Source organism: Trichomycterus rosablanca, chromosome 20, assembly GCF_030014385.1.
Source record: "Trichomycterus rosablanca isolate fTriRos1 chromosome 20, fTriRos1.hap1, whole genome shotgun sequence".
Classification (NCBI taxonomy): Eukaryota; Metazoa; Chordata; class Actinopteri; order Siluriformes; family Trichomycteridae; genus Trichomycterus; species Trichomycterus rosablanca.
In genome coordinates, this window is record NC_086007.1 from 12,745,309 (window position 1) to 12,766,342 (window position 21,034).

The following is a 21,034-nucleotide window of genomic DNA, read 5'->3' on the forward strand; positions in this document are numbered from 1 at the left end:
AACACCCCGGACACCCTGTTTATCTTTAAAAAATAGTGGCTGTGTCTTGTTTCTTTCATGAAACCACTGTCTGTATTCTGCCTGACGCCGACGTTTCTACGCATGCGCACCATTAGATCGTTGGGGGGGGGAGAGAGAAGGATTCAAACTTCCGGTGGTGTGTCATGGCGGCGCGGTGGAGTGAAGTGAAAAAGCGAAACCCTGCTCCCTTTGGTGTGCTCTTGTAATATTTTACATCGGTATTGCTGTTCGGTGGAGTGCATTAGACGAAGGCGATCGGATCGGGACTAGCAGGCGGGGGGAGCGCCTGCACTTTGCATCCGCCTGAGTATGGCGGCTCACAAGCCTCTGGAGTGGGTGCAGGCCGTCATTAACCGATTCGACGAGCAGGTAAAGGGGAAATGGAGCTGATCATGGCGGTACTGGATTAAAGTCAGAGTTATTAACAGTGATCTGCTTGCTGCTGCATGGGGAACGTTCGGTGTGTTTACTGAGCTGAGGATTGGGGTGCTTCCATAATCACACATAAAGCTGTACCAGCCAGGGTATAGATTGCTAGTGGTGTCCTCCGTTCAAAGCCAATACTATCAAATTAGTTAGTATTTATGTTTAGTACGCATGGACTGCTGTATTAACCGTAGAGTACTCGTTTGACGTACTAGTTAGTAGTTTAGTACACACTAAGTGTGTGAGTTCTTGATATTCTAGGCTGTCGCTCATTTTCAAGGGTTTTATTTCAAGTTCTTATATTAATACTTTAAATTGGTTAATTTATATTAAATTATCTTTATTATTAACTTATTTATTTATCTGATATGATTTTAAATCCCTCAATGGGTGGCCGAATATAAACAAAGGCAGCAGACATGCACTGTGTTGACATGAGCAGCCACAGCAATAGAACTGCCAGGGCTGGGTGATTTGGCACGAATGTACCACAATATCATGTATACTCTTATCTTTCATGTTCATGATGCCATGGCATTTACATGTTCGGCATTTAGCAGACACCTTTATCCAAAGCGACTTACAGTACTGGGACAGCATACAGTAATACAGTCTGAGCAATTAAGGGTTAAGGACCTTGCTCAAGGGCCCAACAGCAGCAACCTGGCAGTGGTGAGGCTTGAACCAGCGACAATATCAAAATGTGTTATTTAGGCTGTTTAACATTTATTATTTTCATTCTTTATACTAATAAATCAGAACCATATTTTAGGCAAAACAACATAAAGAACATCATGTAACATTTTTTTCTTTAGCACCGGCCCTGCTTGTGTTACTTTAGTTTCGCCATAAGCCGGATTCGAGCCTAGGGCGAAAAAATATGCGTGATGCGCTCTGCCCACTGCGCTACTCAAACAGCGGAGTAATAACAGGTTGTTATGCTGATCTAACCTGCGCACACGGCGTTACTAAGACTAAAAGTGAAAACTACTTAAAATAATAACCAAACGCTTTCTAATTCCCGCGGTAGCAGCATTTTCCTTCTGTTTCATACCCTGTCTCAGTCTAATCTGCAGCATTTCTCTCCCATTGATAAAAAACGGAACAAAGCGCGTCCCTTATCAGTTCAATACGGAATGCGGCGTTTAGTCTCCAAATAAGGAACGATTCCGTATTTTACGGGACGGTTGGCAACCCTATATAGAACAGTGTGACCATATCGCATATTGTACTGTATAAATCAATGCATTTCAATCTTTGTTTTAAAATTATGAATCCTCACTATTCGAAACAGTGGTAGCAAGAAACCATATACCATAGAAATAAATCAAGGTAATCCAAAAAGGTATACTTAATTTGTACCCAACTGTCACTACAGCTAGTTTATACATGGCCTTTCCATCTATATCAACGTATCAACTGCCCATACACCACCTCCGCCAATATTTTGTGAACTGGATCGTTCTAATTCATTAATCAGTACATGTGTAATGGCTGATACTAGCCTAATATGCAAAAAATGATTTAGTTTGACATGTTTTAATGTCCGTGACATGTTTTATGCTTTGAATTTGGGTCAAAAGACCCAAACGATCCTAAAACTAATCACAATCACTCTTTTGGTGCTATTATTTGTTTGAAGAGAATGTAGAAATCCAAAGAGAAATTGTATTGCATAATGTTTAGAGTTTAGATTTAGTTTTAGTATCTTTTACATCCCTTACAACCTTATTTTTGAATGACGGACGTAATCTAGTTCTTAATTCAGTTTTACGAAGCCACATTGTATATGTTTTTGTGTGATTAAACAAAGAGGAGTTACGGTTTATCAGTTTGATTAAGTGAATGTTGTTTATTCATACCATTATAAGGGTCAAACGTGAAACATTGTGACGTTACTTTATGCTAAAGACAAAAAAGGAAAACAACTTGTCACAATATTGTCAAATCCATATCACTGTTTGATTAGCATGCTATGTTGGCTAAAGAGTTAGCACTGGTTAGCATTGTGTTGGTCAGTCTGTTGAGTTCTGTTGATTTTTTTTTGTTGATTTTGTGTTATGCATAATTATTATTCTATATAATGTTGACATGCTTTCTGGTAAATGTTATTTAGGTTAAACATGCACAAAAACGTATATTAGGAGAACTATGATAATATTGGATATCATTTCTACAGTAGACTGTGTCTCAATCTAGTGTTTTTTAGAGAGAAATCTATTTTGGCAAATACTAAAATATTTAATTGTAGTATTAAATACTAAATATTAATGGAGTACAGTAGACCCTTGACTTACGAATTTAGTTGGTTCCGAAGGACTGTTCTTAAGTCAAAATGTTCATAAGTTAAACCTATTTTTCCCATAAGAAATAATGTAAATAATGTAAAATTAATCTGTGTCAGACCTTCCAAACCACCCCCTTACCTAACCTTTCTAACCTTTCCTGTCTTTTTTGTTATAAATACAAGTGTATTATTAAAATCTTAAATTATAGAATAGACATTCCTGTAATAAACAATAATAAACAAAACACAGTAGTACTGTACTGTACATAAAAAACACATCACATTTCAGTACGTGTGCTGTACCATACACCATAATAAATTTCATTCTTTTTTATAAAATGTATCTACCAGAAACAACAGTAATTTTCTTACTGTACTAATAATAGTAATAGATTTTTTCATTTTCTCAACACTACGCTTTCTCTGCACCTTCTTTGGGGCTATTTTGATATAGAATTTTACAAAATAAGAAAAGAAAACACCGGAAAAACACCGTCTGCTGTCCGAATGTTCACACGTTTCGTTCACTTGCGAATTTCGGTTTGTAATCCGAAATTTGTTCGTACGTTAAGCTGAAAAAAATCGCTCGTAACCCAAAATGTTCGTATGGTAAACGGTTCTTAAGTCAAGGGTCTACTGTATCATGTTTTTATGATTATGAAGGTTTAGTGGTGTATTGGATGTGGCCCTAACATTTATGTTATTCAAATTACTCTGTGGGGGCAAAACATATAAAATATGTTTTATAGATAGTCTGAGGTCTACATAACCCCTGACTGTTAGCCCTCATATAGCTTAATACAGTACATTGGCTTTGCAGAAAACTTGAAATATCTTAACCAGGTGTGAGCATTCTACCTTTGTTGTGTTTTACCAGGCCAGATTAGGTGTAATATAATTGATATTTCTGATCAACTTCATGGAGTCACTTTGCTACTGGAAACATGTGAGTTTGCTGGCTTTTCAGTGGCGCTTGTGTTGGGGCTTAGTGGCTTCCTAAGGCTCATAGCAGTTTGATGAAAGTATAATGAGAGATTTGCTCTGTTTATTGTTAAGCAAGCTTAGAGCTCTCTAAATCAGAAGACTTTGAACGTTTGTTCTAAGCTGGCCAAGTTCATGTTCAGCCTGTGCCTCTTCTCGCCTTTCAGAGCTATTTGTTTTAATTAAGGGGTTCTTTCGGGTCATAGGATAATGCACTGATAAGATATGTTATGACTGTGATGATATGCATACCAGAGTCATTTTACTTCTGAAGAGGTTAACCCATAAATAGCAGTTGATACAGCTCTTTAGTCTCTGTCTGTGTGGGTTTCCTGCTTTCTTTTTTGTGATCAGTGACTGGTATTGCCATGTCAGCAGTATGAATCAAGAAAGCACCTTGAAACAATGACCTTCCGGATGTCTGTGAGTGGTCATGGAAAACCAATCTGTTTTCTCTGAAAAGTTCAGACGGCTTAGAAACTGGAGCTGGTAGATTTGTATTCTATAGGTTTCAAAATGGACAAAAACATTAGGTGATGGCTAAAAGTAGTCAGGTTACAAGTAGTGCATGTTTACAGTGTTAAGTTTGGATTACAGCATTTCCATGACATACACAGTAGTCCTAATAATTCTACATACCGTAGTTTTGATGTAGTAAGTACAGTATTATCTTCTCATACAATGCATTGTCTCCTCCAAACCAGTCCGACCATTGTGATGTACATGACGTGTTCATCCGTCTGAACAGACCCCTCAGTTTGCCAAATGCACCTTCTATTTGTGATGTTAGTGATACGATATGCAAGTTGGCATTTATTGACACTGTGTTGGTGCTAATGTGCTATCAGGGCTTTTGTAACCACTATTGTTGCTCTTTGCAAGTTGCTACTTTTTCACCCATGCCACAGACGATGCAAATAAATAGTTTTGACATTACTCTGAAATGTCGCTGTGTCAGTTTTGTTTGTTGTTTTGTGCTGGTCATTCGAAACACACTGTCAGTCCAACATTTTAGCTTATAATTAGCCAGCTACAGTACACAATCTTGTTTAGCTGGTAGTTACACCAAAAAATTTGTAGCTTTGTGGACACTAGGGCTGCCACTAACGACTTTTTTTTAACCTATCGATTAATCTATAGACTATTTTATCGATTAGTTGGTTTATCTAAGCGATTAATTTTCCTCCAAAAAATTTCATTCAGAATCTCATTTAAGCTTCTTTTAGCTTAACAACAACTGTATGGCATAATAATATGGCACAAAACTAAATGTAAACAGGGTCTATGTCCATATTATCAAATTCTCATATGCTGGTGCCCAGGTGGCGCAGTGGGATATTTCCACTTGCACACCAGCACCGAGTTTCTGAACTCCCCGGTTCGAAACTCGGTGTTGCCTCCGGTCGGCTGGGCGCCATCTGGCGGGCATAATTGGCAGTGCCTGCAGCAGATACTAATTGGCCACCGTATCTGCAGGGTGGGGGCCGGACTATGTGTGGGTGGGTGGGTCTTCATACGCTGTGTAAGGACCCTGATTGGCGGAAGAGACGCCTGTGCAGAATGCAGGGGCGAGAAGAGCAGGGCTGTATACGTGACGGAAGAGGCATGTACAGCAATGTGCTCTCCTCGGATGCAATCTGGCATCTCTCAGCAGCGGAAGACAAAATGGAGTGCGCTAAATCGGGAGGAAAATGGGGAGAAAATGCATTAAAAAAAAAAAAAAAAAAAGTTCTCAAGTGCTCCATATTAAACATAGTGCAACGTGTGTTGCACTATGTGCACCGGGGCAAAGTGTGCACCGGGGAGTTCAGCGGCCTTCCGTACACAAAGCAAAGTGCTTAAACTTATAGCAGAAATCAAACAGTTAGACGGAGGCACGTCGTATTAAATCCAACGTACAGTAAAGACAGAATGAGCTCTGATTCTAACCGACACATTCACTCAAAACTTACTTCAAATTCTAAGCGATGTAAACAAAGTTTACACATTCACAATTGCGCTTTCAGCGCCACGGCAACCGCAAAAATCGTGAGCCCAACGCAGCAAAGTGTGCAGCGGTCTAACTGAACTCTCTAAGAAATACAGTATTCCAAGATCTCCGCGATTAAGAAGCTTAATGAAACAATATAGAAGTAAAAGTTTTGCCGCATCTCATGCGCTCTAACTGAACTTGCTAAGAAATACGGTATTCCGAGATCTCCGCGATTAAGAAGTGTAATGAAACAATATAGACGTGCAACATCACGCAAGTGCTGCACAGTGCACAGTGTTTTGTGCTAGTTTTAAGTATTTCCAATAGTTAGACGGAGGCACGTCGTATTAAATCCAATGTAGAGTAACGACAGAATGAGCCCAGATTGTAACCTACACATTCACTCAAAACTTACTTCAAATTCAAAGCGATGTAAACAAAGTTTACACATTCACAATTGCGCTTTCAGCGCCACGGCAACCGCAAAAATCGTGAGCCCAACGCAGCAAAGTGTGCAGCGGTCTAACTGAACTCTCTAAGAAATACAGTATTCCAAGATCTCCGCGATTAAGAAGCTTAATGAAACAATATAGAAGTAAAAGTTTTGCCACATCTCATGCGCTCTAACTGAACTTGCTAAGAAATACGGTATTCCAAGATCTCCGCGATTAAGAAGCTTAATGAAACAATATAGAAGTAAAAGTTTTGCCACATCTCATGCGCTCTAACTGAACTTGCTAAGAAATACGGTATTCCAAGATCTCCGCGATTAAGAAGTGTAATGAAACAATATATACGTGCAACATCACGCAAGTGCTGCTGTGGTACCATCAAAGCTTTGCACAGTGGGTCTTTTAGCTTTTCTTTTAAAGCTCTCTACAGTCGGCATTTTTTAAGACTGTGCTTAATGCCGCCAACCAGTGACTGGACCAAATACAACTTAAGTATGCATGAAGTTAGATCTTAGCATGATCTAACTTTTTTTTTTTTTTTTTTTTTACTAATTAACAGTATCATTAGTTAAGCGATAGACCTTCCTCCTTATTATGAATACAGCTTGGTGATATATTAGCAATAAACAGATTTCAGATTTTGAAGTAGACTGTTCTGATTACATTGAAGACAGAATGTGCGTTTTAAAATACAGACCAATTTTGCATTGGATGTTTGGTGTTGAATGCAACTACATTAAAAACTATTTCTACTTTCCCCGTGTCTGCGTGGGTTTACTCCGGATACTCCGGTTTCCTCCCACAGTCACAAAGACATGCAAGTGAGGTGAACTGGAAATGCTAAATTGTCCATGACTGTTCGATATAACCTTGTGTGAACTGATGAACCTTGTGTAATGAGTAACTACCGTTCCTGTCATGAATGTAACCAAAGTGTAACACATGACGTTAAAATCCTAATAAACAAACACAAATTTCTACTTCATTCTGTCATATTATGCATTATATGAAATGGATATGGCTAGGCCTGCGTGATGTGACAATATATACCAATTTACCATCTACAGAAATGTGTCTACCAGTAGATAATTTGCTGTACAGTTTATATCATGACAGGTAAAGCATATACATATCTAATAGTTTAATAATTTACCTGTTTTGAACTGGTTTGTGGTGGATTCAAAAGATTTGATACACTGATGAGATGTGTATGTCATGGCTGTCTTGGTATTTCGTTGATTTATATAATATGAATCTGTTTGTATGGTTTGAATAATTGGAACACAGAAACAAATAGGTTTACTGTGGGCTCTCTTAATATGTGCTTGATCAAAAATACATACGGGGTGCCTGGCTGACATAGTGCTAGCCCAAAAACATGCTAGCCCACCACTGCTGAGATCTACTTGGAGCTGGGCTTTAAGTTCGGATCTCAGCTGTGCTGTCTACCAGCTGGGCGTCTACACAGACCTGATTGACTACGTCTGAGGAAGGACGGGCAAAAGCTGCTCAGTGCTGGTTGAAGGCAACTGGACAGAAATTGTGAATAATGGAGATCAGTGCGTGAGTCTCTGTGCTTATGCAGGTAAAAAGAAGCGGTTGGCAACAGCAAACATTTTGGATAGGGCATGTTAGGTATGGCCCTCCTCAGTCTCCAGCAGTAGAGGGGATACAACTGGGGAACTGGATACACCACACTATAAAAAGTAGTGGGATACCCCTTCTAATTATTAAATTTATGTGTTTCACGACAACAATTGGTAACAGGTGTAGTCAATCATTTATATAAAGGAAATTATATACAGTATATATATATACATATATATATATATATATTTATATACGTATATATAGGCTTTGTTTGTTAGGAATCCTTGGGTCCTGCCGTCCATGTGGATGCTACTTTGACACGTACCACCTACCTAAGCAGACCATGTACACCCTTTCATGGGAACGGTATTCCCTGATGGCTGTGGCCTCTTTCAGCAGGATAATGCGCCCTGCCACAAAGCAAAAATGCTTCAGGAATGTTTTGAGGAGCACAACAACAAGTTTGAGGTGTTGACTTGGCCTCCAAATTCCCCAGATCTCAATCCAATCGAGCATCTGTGGGATGTGCTGGACAAACAAGTCCGATCCATGAAGGCCCCACCTCACAACTTACAGCAGTTAAAGGATCTGCTGCTATCATCTTGGTGCCAGATACCACAGCACATCTTCAGGGGTCTAGTGGAGTCCATGCCTCGATGGGTCAGGGTGGTTTTGGCAGCCAAACGAGGACCAACACAATATTAGGAAGGTGGTTATAATGATTTGCCTGATCGGTGTGTATATATACACCCTCAACAGATATCACCTATTAGTTTGTGTGTATACACAGTATATACATACACACACACACACACACGTTGTGTTTCTACACTCACTGTACATTTTATCAGCTCCGCTTACCATATAGAAGCAATTTGTAGTTCTACAATTACTGACTGTAGTCCATCTGTTTCTCTACATACCTTTTAGCCCCCTTTCATGCTGTTCTTCAATGGTCAGGACTCTCCCAGGACCACCACAGAGCAGGTATTATTTAGGTGGTGGATCACTCTCAGCACTGCAGTGACACTGACATGGTGGTGGTGTGTTAGTGTGTATTGTGCTGGTATGAGTGGATCAGACACAGCAGCGCTGCTGGAGTTTTTAAACACCTCACTGTCACTGCTGGACTGAGAATAGTCCACCAACCAAAAATATCCAGCCAACAGCGCCCCGTGGGCAGCGTCCTGTGACCACTGATGAAGGTCTAGAAGATGACCAACTCAAACAGCAGCAATAGGTGAGCGATCGTCTCTGACTTTACATCTACAAGGTGGACCAACTAGGTCGGAGTGTCTGATAGAGTGGACAGTGAGTGGACACTATTTAAAAACTCCAGCAACGCTGCTGTGTCTGATCCACTCATACCAGCTCAACACACACTAACACACCACCACCATGTCAGTGTCACTGCAGTGCTGAGAATGATTCACCACCTAAATAATACCTGCTCTGTGTGGAGTTTGAAGGTCACCTCTAATGTCTGTGTTGGTTTCCTCCCACAGTCCAAAGACATGCAAGTGAGGTGAATTGGAGATGCTAAATTGTCCATGACTGTATTTGAGATTAAAGACTGGAACTGATGAATCTTGTGTAGCCAGTAACTATCGGTCCTGTCATGATGTTAAAATCCTAATAAATAAATATAAATTATTAATCTTAAACTTTTAATAATTAAAACTAAATACTGTGTTGCCAACACGACACAATACCCTGTTTTATAAACAATATTATACTGGCAGTGTTGCCCAAATGCCCACCCTTACTGTATACACAGTACAGAAGTGATACAGAATATTGTGATTAATAGAATGTTTTTTTATTTTTTTTAATTAATTCGTATATATCTGGTCCATGTAATATTCATCCAGCATGTATGAGAGTAGCAGACCCCGCTGAAGTGCACATAAGGAAAATGATTGGTCCGTGACCTTTGTGGAATTTTAAACCGTGCCTGGGAAACAAAGTGCTCGCTGTCTCTTGGCATCCTGCATTAAAATGGATGTCAACAGGGTTGGGCTGGGGATGTGTGTGTGTGTGTGTGTGTGTGTGCCGGAAGCCTGACTCTTCTCTGGTCTTGGGACCAGCCACATGCTTTTTCCTTAGGACTATGCAGCGGAGGAGCAGGGAGAAAGGGAACCCCATGGGCCTCTCCTTTTTCTCGTCCTGATATTTTCAAAGAACATTAACCATTCATACAGCCAGACCTCTTCGAGTCCCAGATGACTCGTAGCAGAGAAAATAAGTTGCTCGTGTGCTACAGATGTTCAGAACTTTTTTAAAAACTTTGTATCTTTTTGCTAGTGTCGATTTTGGCACAGATGTTTATTTAGAGCAGTTAGGGATGTAGCAAATAATGTGTTTGGGCTGTTTTTTCATTGTTTTCTTGGTATAGATATGAATATTTCTGCTAAATTTCACATGCAGACTGCTTTCAGACCCAGAAATGCAAAAGCAGTGCAGACGAAACCGATTCCACATCAGGGAGCGTTTAGCAGGAAGAAAGACTCCCCCCACCACCCCCTCAAAAACTCCAAATGGTTCATTAACACAGCCGGGTCTAGTGTGCTCTCCGAACAACCGCTATAGCACGTCTGGTTCCAACATGCCGCGTCTCTGTGTGTTAGCAGATGTGTTCTCTTGCAGGTGTGAAGCTAAACTCTGGAGGTGAAAAAAAACCCTGGAATGCTTTAATTCCTTTTGCTTTAGTTTACGAGGTGTGTTTGGAGAGAGTCGATGGGGCTTGAGTAGTCTTTGTCGAGCACGGTTTTGTTCCGTCCCGGACCTGCACGCCATAGCACGGTTAACGATCTTAACAGGCAGCTGCAGGCATTGGAAAGGGATGCAAGATAGTTCGGAAAAGTCACTTTCTAAAACGGAAGGGTTAGAACTTTTGCACACAGTGCAACGTTTGACGAGTTTGATGGGTTTTATGAGTGAGTTATCGAATTTAAAGCGTCCTGTCCAGGGTGTTACCCATTATAAAGCTGGGATAGGTTCCAGCACCCCTGGACAAGCGTAGTATACATAATGTCAAGACCACACAAGGGTTAATGTAACTTTAACCTAATTTTGCTGTGGAAGCAAACCTATTGGTAATAACAGCAAATACGGCGGCACAGTGACTCGGTGGGTAGCACTGTCGCCTCACGGCAAGAAGGTCCTGGATTCGATTCCCAGGTGGAGCGGTCCGGGTCTCTTCTGTGTGGGTTTCCTCCGGGTGCTCCGGTTTTGGTATAATGACGGTGTCATTAAGAACCTGAAACAGACTTAAACAGTTGGATTGAGAATGTATCTCACTTTTCTTTCTCTCTGTCTCTCTTTCAGCTCCCTATCAAAACAGGACATCAGAACACTCACACCAAAGTCAGCACAGAGCACAACAAAGAATGCCTGATTAACATCTCCAAATACAAGTTTTCCATCGTCATCAATGGCCTGACCAACATCCTCAAAAATGTTAACAATATGGTAAGTTCCAGGGGTTCGGATTTGTATAACTGTCTAATGGTCATTTGTCTTCATGAGATGTTTATTGTATTATATACACTGATTAGGCATAACATTATGACCACCTCCGTGTTTCTACTCACTGTCCATTTTATCAGCTCCACTTACCATATAGAAGCACTTTGTAGTTCTACAATTACTGACTGTAGTTCATCTGTTTCTCTGCATGCTTTGTTAGCCCCCTTTCATCCTGTTCTTCAGTGGTCAGGACTTTCCCAGGACTCTACAGAGCAGGTATTATTTAGGTGGTGGATCATTCTCAGCACTGCAGTGACACTGACATGGTGGTGGTGTGTTAGTGTGTGTTGTGCTGGTATGAGTGGATTAGACACAGCAGCGCTGCTGGACTGAGAATAGTCCACCAACCAAAAACATCCAGCCAACAGCGCCCCGTGGGCAGCGTCCTGTGACCACTGATGAAGGTCTAGAAGATGACCGACTCAAACAGCAGCAATAGATGAGCGATCGTCTCTGACTTTACATCTACAAGGTGGACCAACTAGGTAGGCGTGTCTAACCGAGTGGACAGTGAGTGGAATTTAAAAACTCCAGCAGTTCTGCTGTGTCTTATTCACTCATACCAGCACAACACACACTAACACACACTAACACACCACCACCATGTCAGTGTCACTGCAGTGCTGAGAATGATCCACCACATAAATAATACCTACTCTGTAGTGGTCCTGTGGGGGTCCTGACCATTGAGGAACAGGGTGAAAGCAGGCTAAAAAAAGTATGTAGAGAAACTGATGGACTACAGTCAGTAATTGTACACTGATTCCTGATGTGAATATCGTAAATATGACAACATGGTGTTATAAAAACAAACTATAAAGCAACAAACTAAAACAATTAAAATGTGATTATTGGATTATCGAAGGCTGAGTAGAAACCCACCAGCTTTTCCAAATGGTTACTTTAATATAACCTGGAACCACTGCAGCTCTGACCAGGATATAGCACTCACTCAAGATCAAACACACACACACACAAGGCAGGAACACACCCTGTCCAATTTTGGGAAACCATAAAACTAATCCCATGAGGGTCATTTTACTGACATGGTGTGCCATGGTTTTGGTTTGACTGTTATATTATATTCATATGTTATATTTCATTTCCAATCTGTGATCATTCTACAGTTTCAGAAACGGTCTATGTGCGTGTGTTCTCTTCCTAGCGGATATTCGGGGAAGCTGCCGAAAAGAACCTCTACCTCTCGCAGCTCATCATCCTGGACACCCTGGAGAAGTGCCTGGCAGGGGTAAGCACTCGAGCAGGCTTCACTGTGACGTCAGGCGTTCATGCACACTAGTTTTAAAAACGTTGTAAATATAGGGTGAAGCTGCTGTTTCCTCCAGTACCTTTAAGTAATTGTTGGTTGAACACAGATGAATACAAAGTGCTTTTGTTACTTCTTTTTCTTTTATTTATTTTTTTTTTAATCTTGCTCCGAGGCTCGAAAGGTCTGTGAATACCATTAAAGCTTGTAGTCTCTTCAGGTCCTGAAAGATCGCTCTGGGCTTGCCTCCGCAGATCACTTTTGCAGATGTTTCCTCATCTTAGGTTAGCATTTCTCTGCTTCCACTGGGATGGACAGGATTTTCCTGAATAGATATTTTATTAACGCTCTGACGGATGTAAGACAGCTGCTTGCTTTTCTCTGAATATTTTTTTTGTCTGGCGCCTACTTTAAATGGGTGCTTTCTGTGAATTTAACTATTCAGGAATTAAGGCAAGAAAGTGTACCAGACAAAAGGGAAAGAAACCGTGACGTAAGAATGTGTTGGATACGAGGGCACTGTGGCATCACAGGAAACGAAAGAGCAGACCAGGTTAGGGCTGCCACTAACGACTATTTTTCTATCGATTAATCTATAGACTATTTTATCGATTAGTCGATTAATCTAACGATTAATTTTCCTCCGAAGAATTACTTCAGAATCTCATTTAAGCTTCTTTTATTTTATCAACAGATTGTGTGGCATAATAATATGGCACAAAACTAAATGTAAACAGGGTTTATGTCCATATTATCAAATTCTCAAGTGCTCCATATTAAACAAAGCAACGTGTGTTTATGGCATTCCGTACACAAAGCAAGTGCTCAGACTTATATCAGAAATAAAATAGTGGATAGAGGTAAGCCACGTCTCATTAAGTCCAACATACAGTAATAACAGAATGAGCCCAGATTCTAACCTACACATTCACTCAAAACTTACTTCAAATTCTAAGCGAGGGGCGGCACGGTGGCTTAGTGGCTAGCACTGTCGCCTCACAGCAAAAAGGTCCTGGGTTTGATCCCCAGACGGGGCGGTCCGGGTCCTTTCCCTGCGGAGTTTGCATGTTCTCCCCGTGTCTGCGTGGGTTTCCTCCGGAAGCTCCGGTTTCCTCCCACATGCAGTCAGGTTAATTGGAGACACTGAATTGCCCTGTAAGTGAATATATGTGTGTGTATGTGTGTGTGGCGTCCCGTCCAGGGTGTTACTGTGTGCCTTGCACCCATTGAAAAGCTGAGATTTTGGATAGGTGGATAAGAAAACGAATGAATGAATGAAATTCTAAGCAATGTAAACTAAGTGGGGTAAGCGTTATGGCGCATTCACATGTGAAGCTTTTTTTGGTATCAGTGCCGCGGCAACCACAAAAAACGCAAGCCCAATGCAGCGAAGTGTGCAGTGGTCTAACTTAACTCGCTAATAAATACAGTATTCCAAGATCTCCGCGATTAAGAAGCTTAATGAAACAATATAGAAGTAGAAGTTTTGCCGCGTCGTCTGCGCCTTTACTGAACTCTCTAAGAAATACAGTATTCCAAGATCTCCACAATTAAGAAGCTTAATGAAACAATATAGAAGTAAAAGTTTTGCCGCATCTCATGCGCCCTAACTGAACTCGCTAAGGAATACAGTATTCCAAGATCTCTGTGATTAAGAAGCTTAATGAAACAATATAGAAGTTTTGCCGCATCTCATGCACCCTAACTGAACTCGCTAAGGAATACAGTATTCAAAGATCTCCATGATTAAGAAGCTTAATGAAACAATATAGAAGTAAAAGTTTTGCCGCATCTCATGCGCCCTAACTAAACTCGCTAAGAAATACAGTATTCCAAGATCTCTGTGATTAAGAAGCTTAATGAAACAATATATAAGTTTTGCCGCATCTCATGCGCCCTAACTGAACTCGTGAAGGAATACAGTATTCAAAGATCTCCATGATTAAGAAGCTTAATGAAACAATATAGAAGTAAAAGTTTTGCCGCATCTCATGCGCCCTAACTAAACTCGCTAAGAAATACAGTATTCCAAGATCTCTGTGATTAAGAAGCTTAATAAAACAATATATAAGTTTTGCCGCATCTCATGCGCCCTAACTGAACTCGTGAAGGAATACAGTATTCAAAGATCTCCATGATTAAGAAGCTTAATGAAACAATATAGAAGTAAAAGTTTTGCCGCATCTCATGCGCCCTAACTAAACTCGCTAAGAAATACAGTATTCCAAGATCTCTGTGATTAAGAAGCTTAATAAAACAATATATAAGTTTTGCCGCATCTCATGCGCCCTAACTGAACTCGTGAAGGAATACAGTATTCAAAGATCTCCATGATTAAGAAGCTTAATGAAACAATATAGAAGTTAAAGTTTTGCCGCATCTCATACGCCCTAACTGAACTCGCTAAGAAATACGGTATTCCAAGATCTCCGCGATTAAGAAGCGTAATGACAAAATATAGACGTGTAACATCACGCTAGTGCTGCTGTGGTACCATCAAAGCTTTGCACAGTGTACAAACCACCTTTTTGTTTTGTGCCAGTTTTAAGTATTCCCAAACTTTTGATGATTTGGATCTTGGAAAACTTTTAGGTTTTTCTTTAAAAGCTTTTTTCAATCGGCCTCTGACTGCTGCAGACGGCATTTTTTTTAATACTGCGCTTAATGCCGCCAACCAGTGACTGGACCAAACATAACTTAGGTCATGCACGCAGTGCTAAAAGCAAGCAGTGCTGAGGGAAATCATATGAATGGTTATATTAATGGAAACATTGTAGAAATTAAATATGGATCATTTATAAGCATAGTTTTAAGCATAAAATATTGACAAATGCGTCGACGTCAGCGAGATAGGTCGACCAATCGCGGCAGCCCTAGACCAGGTAGTCAGACGGGAAACAGGAGAGCAAGTAACAGGGCATAAACTTCCATTTTCAGATGCAAAACCAGTATAAGTATAACTATATTAGAAAAAGATGGCAGTCTGAGTGGGATCCCGAGGAACAAAACAAGCTCCCTGAAACATTTACATTTGCAGCATTTTATCCAAAGCGACTTACAATTTTCACTGAATGGGCCTTGCTCAGGTGCCCAACAGAAGCAACTTGGCTATGGTGGGGCTTGAACCGTCAACCTTATTATTACTAGTCCAGTACCTTAACCGTTGAGCTACCATTGCTGTTTGTGTGTGTTCTGTAGCAAACCAAGGACTGCTTGCGGCTGGACGAGGCCATGCTGGTAAAGCAGTTGCTCCCTGAGATCTGTCACTTCCTGCACTCGTGTCGTGAGGGACAACAGCACGCCACCCAACTGCGCAGTTCTGCTTCAGCTGTGCTCTTCTCTCTCAGCTGCAACAACTTCAATGCCGTCTTCAGCCGCATCTCCACAAGGTGCTGCCAGTGTTCCCCATCAATTCATGTATTCGATAGCTGGTGACCACGGGGGGTGGCACGGTGGCTCAGTGGGTAGCACTGTCGCCACACAGCAAGAAAGTCCTGGGTTCGATTCCCAGGTGGATTGGTCCTGGTCCTTTCTGTGTGGAGTTTGCATGTTTTTCCCCGGTCTGCGTGGGTTTTCTTCCCGGGAGCTCCGGTTTGCTCCAGCAGTCCAAAGACGTTCAAGTGAGGTGAATTGGAGATACAAACTCAGTATCATTTATCCAAAACCACTAATTTAGGGATATACAGTGTATCACAAAAGTGAGTACACCCCTCACATTTCTGCAGATATTTAAGTATATCTTTTCATGGGACAACACTGACAAAATGACACTTTGACACAATGAAAAGTAGTCTGTGTGCAGCTTAGATAACAGTGTAAATTTATTCTTCCCTCAAAATAACTCAATATACAGCCATTAATGTCTAAACCACCAGCAACAAAAGTGAGTACACCCCTTAGTGAAACCTCCTGAAGTGTCAATATTTTGTGTGGCCACCATTACTTCCCAGAACTGCCTTAACTCTCCTGGGCATGGAGTTTACCAGAGCTTCACAGGTTGCCACTGGAATGCTTTTCCACTCCTCCATGACGACATCACGGAGCTGGCGGATATTCGAGATTTTGTGCTCCTCCACCTTCCGCTTGAGGATGCCCCAAAGATGTTCTATTGGGTTTAGGTCTGGAGACATGCTTGGCCAGTCCATCACCTTTACCCTCAGCCTCTTCAATAAAGCAGTGGTCGTCTTAGAGGTGTGTTTGGGGTCATTATCATGCTGGAACACTGCCCTGCGACCCAGTTTCCGGAGGGAGGGGATCATGCTCTGCTTCAGTATTTCACAGTACATATTGGAGTTCATGTGTCCCTCAATGAAATGTAACTCCCCAACACCTGCTGCACTCATGCAGCCCCAGACCATGGCATTCCCACCACCATGCTTGACTGTAGGCATGACACACTTATCTTTGTACTCCTCACCTGATTGCCGCCACACATGCTTGAGACCATCTGAACCAAACAAATTAATCTTGGTCTCATCAGACCATAGGTCATGGTTCCAGTAATCCATGTCCTTTGTTGACATGTCTTCAGCAAACTGTTTGCGGGCTTTCTTGTGTAGAGACTTCAGAAAAGGTTTCCTTCTGGGGTGACAGCCATGCAGACCAATTTGATGTAGTGTGCGGCGTATGGTCTGAGCACTGACAGGCTGACCCCCCACCTTTTTAATCTCTGCAGCAATGCTGACAGCACTCCTGCGCCTATCTTTCAAAGACAGCAGTTGGATGTGACGCTGAGCACGTGCACTCAGCTTCTTTGGACGACCAACGCGAGGTCTGTTCTGAGTGGACCCTGCTCTTTTAAAACGCTGGATGATCTTGGCCACTGTGCTGCAGCTCAGTTTCAGGGTGTTGGCAATCTTCTTGTAGCCTTGGCCATCTTCATGTAGCGCAACAATTCGTCTTTTAAGATCCTCAGAGAGTTCTTTGCCATGAGGTGCCATGTTGGAACTTTCAGTGACCAGTATGAGAGAGTGTGAGAGCTGTACTATTAAATTGAACACACCTGCTCCCTATGCACACCTGAGACCTAGTAACACTAACAAATCACATGACATTTTGGAGGAAAAATGACAAGCAGTGCTCAATTTGGACATTTAGGGGTGTAGTCTCTTAGGGGTGTACTCACTTTTGTTGCCGGTGGTTTAGACATTAATGGCTGTATATTGAGTTATTTTGAGGGAAGAATAAATTTACACTGTTATATAAGCTGCACACAGACTACTTTTCATTGTGTCAAAGTGTCATTTTGTCAGTGTTGTCCCATGAAAAGATATACTTAAATATCTGCAGAAATGTGAGGGGTGTACTCACTTTTGTGATACACTGTACCTCAGCACTGACGGTGCCATTGTTTCCTATGTAGTAGGGCGGTGCCGTCTACCTTGCTGCTGTGCTACCTGGAGCGTTGTGCAGATTTACCGCTTTGAGGCTCGGTTTTTACTGCTTGCCACTGACTTTTTAGACTGCCACCAATAAGACAAATTGTTTATATGATGTAGACGAAAGCAAAGTACAGACATGGTGGTGACAAACCAAATCTATATAAGTATAAGTCTAGATAGCAGCTTTGTTGCACTTTGTTGTAGGAGGCACGGTGGCTCGTTGGGTAGCACTGTCGCCTCACAGCAAGAAAGTCCTGGGTTCGATTCCCAGTTGGATTGGTCCAGGTCCTTTCTGTATGGAGTTTGCATGTTTTTCCCGTGTCGGTGTGGGTTTCCACTGGAAGCTCCGGTTTCCTCCCACTATCCAAAGACATGCAAGTGAGATGAATTGGACATACAAAATTGTTCATGACTGTGTTTAACATTAAAAACTTTAACTGATGAATCTTGTGTAACGAGTATTTACCTGTCCTGTCATTAATGTAACCAAGGTGTGTAAAACAAATAAAAAAATCAGTAGCACTTAACCAAAACCTCTAATTTAGGGATATAGCTCGGCACTGGCTGTAGGACAGTGCTGTCTACCTTAGTGCTGCGCTACCTTGAGCGTTGTGCAGATTAACCGCTTTGAGGCTTGGTTTTTACTGCTTGCCACTTGACTTAGAGAGACAAATTGTTTATATAATGTAGACAAAAGCAAAGTACAGACATGGTGGTGACAAACTAAATCTATATAAGTATTCTAGATAGCAGCTTTGTAGCACTTTAGCAATTCAATATTAAGTCAAATTAAGCTCATAGTTAAGTATTTGCATACTTTTACTAATCAGAAGTCTAAACTCATACTCTTTGTTCTGAGTTTAAATACAATTTAGCTGCTGTTCTTCTTAACAGACAGCATTAATCAAACGATGAATTTTTTGACAATCATTTAATCAATAACATCCCTAGTAGTTTTTTTATGTTATCTCTTTTTTTTTTTTTTTTTGCCTACTCCCTCCCAGATTCAAACCCCGAATATCAGAAGTATTGGGTTAGTGTATTTTACCCCATGCCTCCCGATGCTCATCTTAAGATTAAAAACTACTAATTATGATGCCTGATATAGCAATCAAATTTCAAACTGGCTGACCAGAGACTCATTTGACTGCAATTTTGAAAGTGGGATCCTTGGCTGTTCTTTGCCTTGTGTATATATTGTGTGTTTAGTGTATTTTAGTTATATTTATACACCTTTACTTGGGTCTAAAATTGGAAATATATTGTAAGTAATTTGTTTTTGTCCGGATTCCAGGTTACAGGAGCTCACAGTATGCACAGAGGACACTGTAGATGTTCATGACATCGATCTTATTCAATACATCAACGTAGATTGCGCTAAATTAAAGAGATTATTACAAGGTAAACAAATCGTTGTAATAAGAATATTTTCTCACATACATATTTATATTAATTTTGTTTATATGTGTGTTTTTTATGTCTTTGTCTTGACAGAAACTGTGCTCAAATTTAAAGCACTAAAGAAGCCTGCACAGCTCGCCGTCATCAACAGTTTGGAAAAGGTGTGTATTATTAGGGTTTAATTACTTGAATTAATATGCACCAAGGCTTTAAATATTAAGCTTCTGTTTGTTACTATCAAAACCTGTGCTTATAAGACTCAACTGTCATCAACACACCCTGGCTTCATATAGCAGTTTACTGGGTTGCAGCATTTTACATGCATGTACAACAATGTAATGCACACGTAATGGATTTGCACACGTAATTAATTTGTGAATGGGGCGACACGGTGGCTCGGTGGGTAGCACTGTCGCGTCACAGCAAGACGGTCCTGGGTTTGATCCCCAGGTGGGGCGGTCTGGGTCCTTATTGTGTGGAGTTTGCATGTTCTCCCTGTGTCTGTGTGGGTTTCCTCTGGGAGCACTGGTTTTCCTCACACAGTCCAAAAACATTCAGTCAGGTTAATTGGAGACACTGAATTGCCCTATAGGTGAATGGGTTTGTGTATGTGGGTGTGTGTATGTTTGTCTGCCCTGCGATGGACTGGCGCCCCGTCCAGGGTGTTACTGTGAAATTATTTCATTTTAATAAAATGAAATCAAATCACATTTTTAACTAATAGTATTATTATTTAGGGATGTCAAAGATCGGAATCGGGGCCAATCAAGGCATTTTTTAACTGATCGGTATTTACTTTACGAAGGCAGATCCTAAGCCCGATCCTTTGTTTTACGTCAGCATGTGTGGAAATACTTTAAATTGGAAAGTGAAACAAGTCCAACAGTGAAGTGTAATGTCTGCAATGCGAGCGTTTCACGAGGCGGTAGGAGCAGAACTGCGTTCACTACTGTAGAATTTGACTATTTATATGGTGTGTGAGTCAAGGATCACTCCGGTTTACAAAACAACGTAGTGATGCACTTGCTTAATAAAGAAATAAACACACGGTATATTCACAAGTTGTCGGGAGCATAACACTTTATTAACTTCTTCTGTTACGCTACCGAATAGCGGACAGCTAGAGTCATCGCGTTAGCCAAGCACGCTATTCCATGCACTATGGAAGCCCCAAAGGGTCAAAACACGCTCACTTTGCGTAGAAACGTCCATCAAACCATTGTCACAATACAACCACAGAAAAGTTTTTTACAGTTACAACACGCATACAAGTACGGTGGCTCATAAGAAACAAACCAGATATCATTTAACCAAACGATCTACAATTACTACCAATTTGATACGGCACCTAAAAAATAAACACTCAGTCGAATACAGCGAGTTTATTATTATATGATGAAAAGAGGAACCGGCTGTCCGCTAACACGGCAGAGATGCTGATTTTCCTTTATTATTTTGTAAAAATAAAAGAACATTAAGCAGTAGCTTGGATGCAGGCAATTTTTTTCCTACAGCACTGCAGAGCTATTTAGTTGTTAAACATATACATTGGATTAATTTGAATAACTGTAATGTACTTGAAGTGTGCACTGTGTGAACAGTATTATCTAGTTCCTATCTAGACAATATCTAGAAAATACAAGTATCGGTTTGAAACTCGGTATCGGATCAGGATCAAAATTAATGATCGGGATCGGGAACAAAAAAACGTGATCGGGACATGCCTGT

General features: G+C 40.9%; 1 protein-coding gene across 1 annotated transcript in view; it reads left to right on the forward strand.

Annotated features, from left to right (window-relative positions):
* Positions 1-249: 249 nt before the first annotated feature.
* nf1a (neurofibromin 1a) overlaps positions 250-21,034 on the forward strand; it is a 128,762-nt gene continuing 107,977 nt past the window's right edge. Inside the window, exons 1-6 of the mRNA XM_063017245.1 lie at positions 250-390; positions 11,057-11,200; positions 12,423-12,506; positions 15,723-15,913; positions 19,200-19,306; positions 19,400-19,467. Coding sequence (XP_062873315.1) covers positions 331-390; positions 11,057-11,200; positions 12,423-12,506; positions 15,723-15,913; positions 19,200-19,306; positions 19,400-19,467 — 654 coding nt within the window. The 5' untranslated portion in view covers positions 250-330. The remainder of the gene's footprint in view (positions 391-11,056; positions 11,201-12,422; positions 12,507-15,722; positions 15,914-19,199; positions 19,307-19,399; positions 19,468-21,034) is intronic.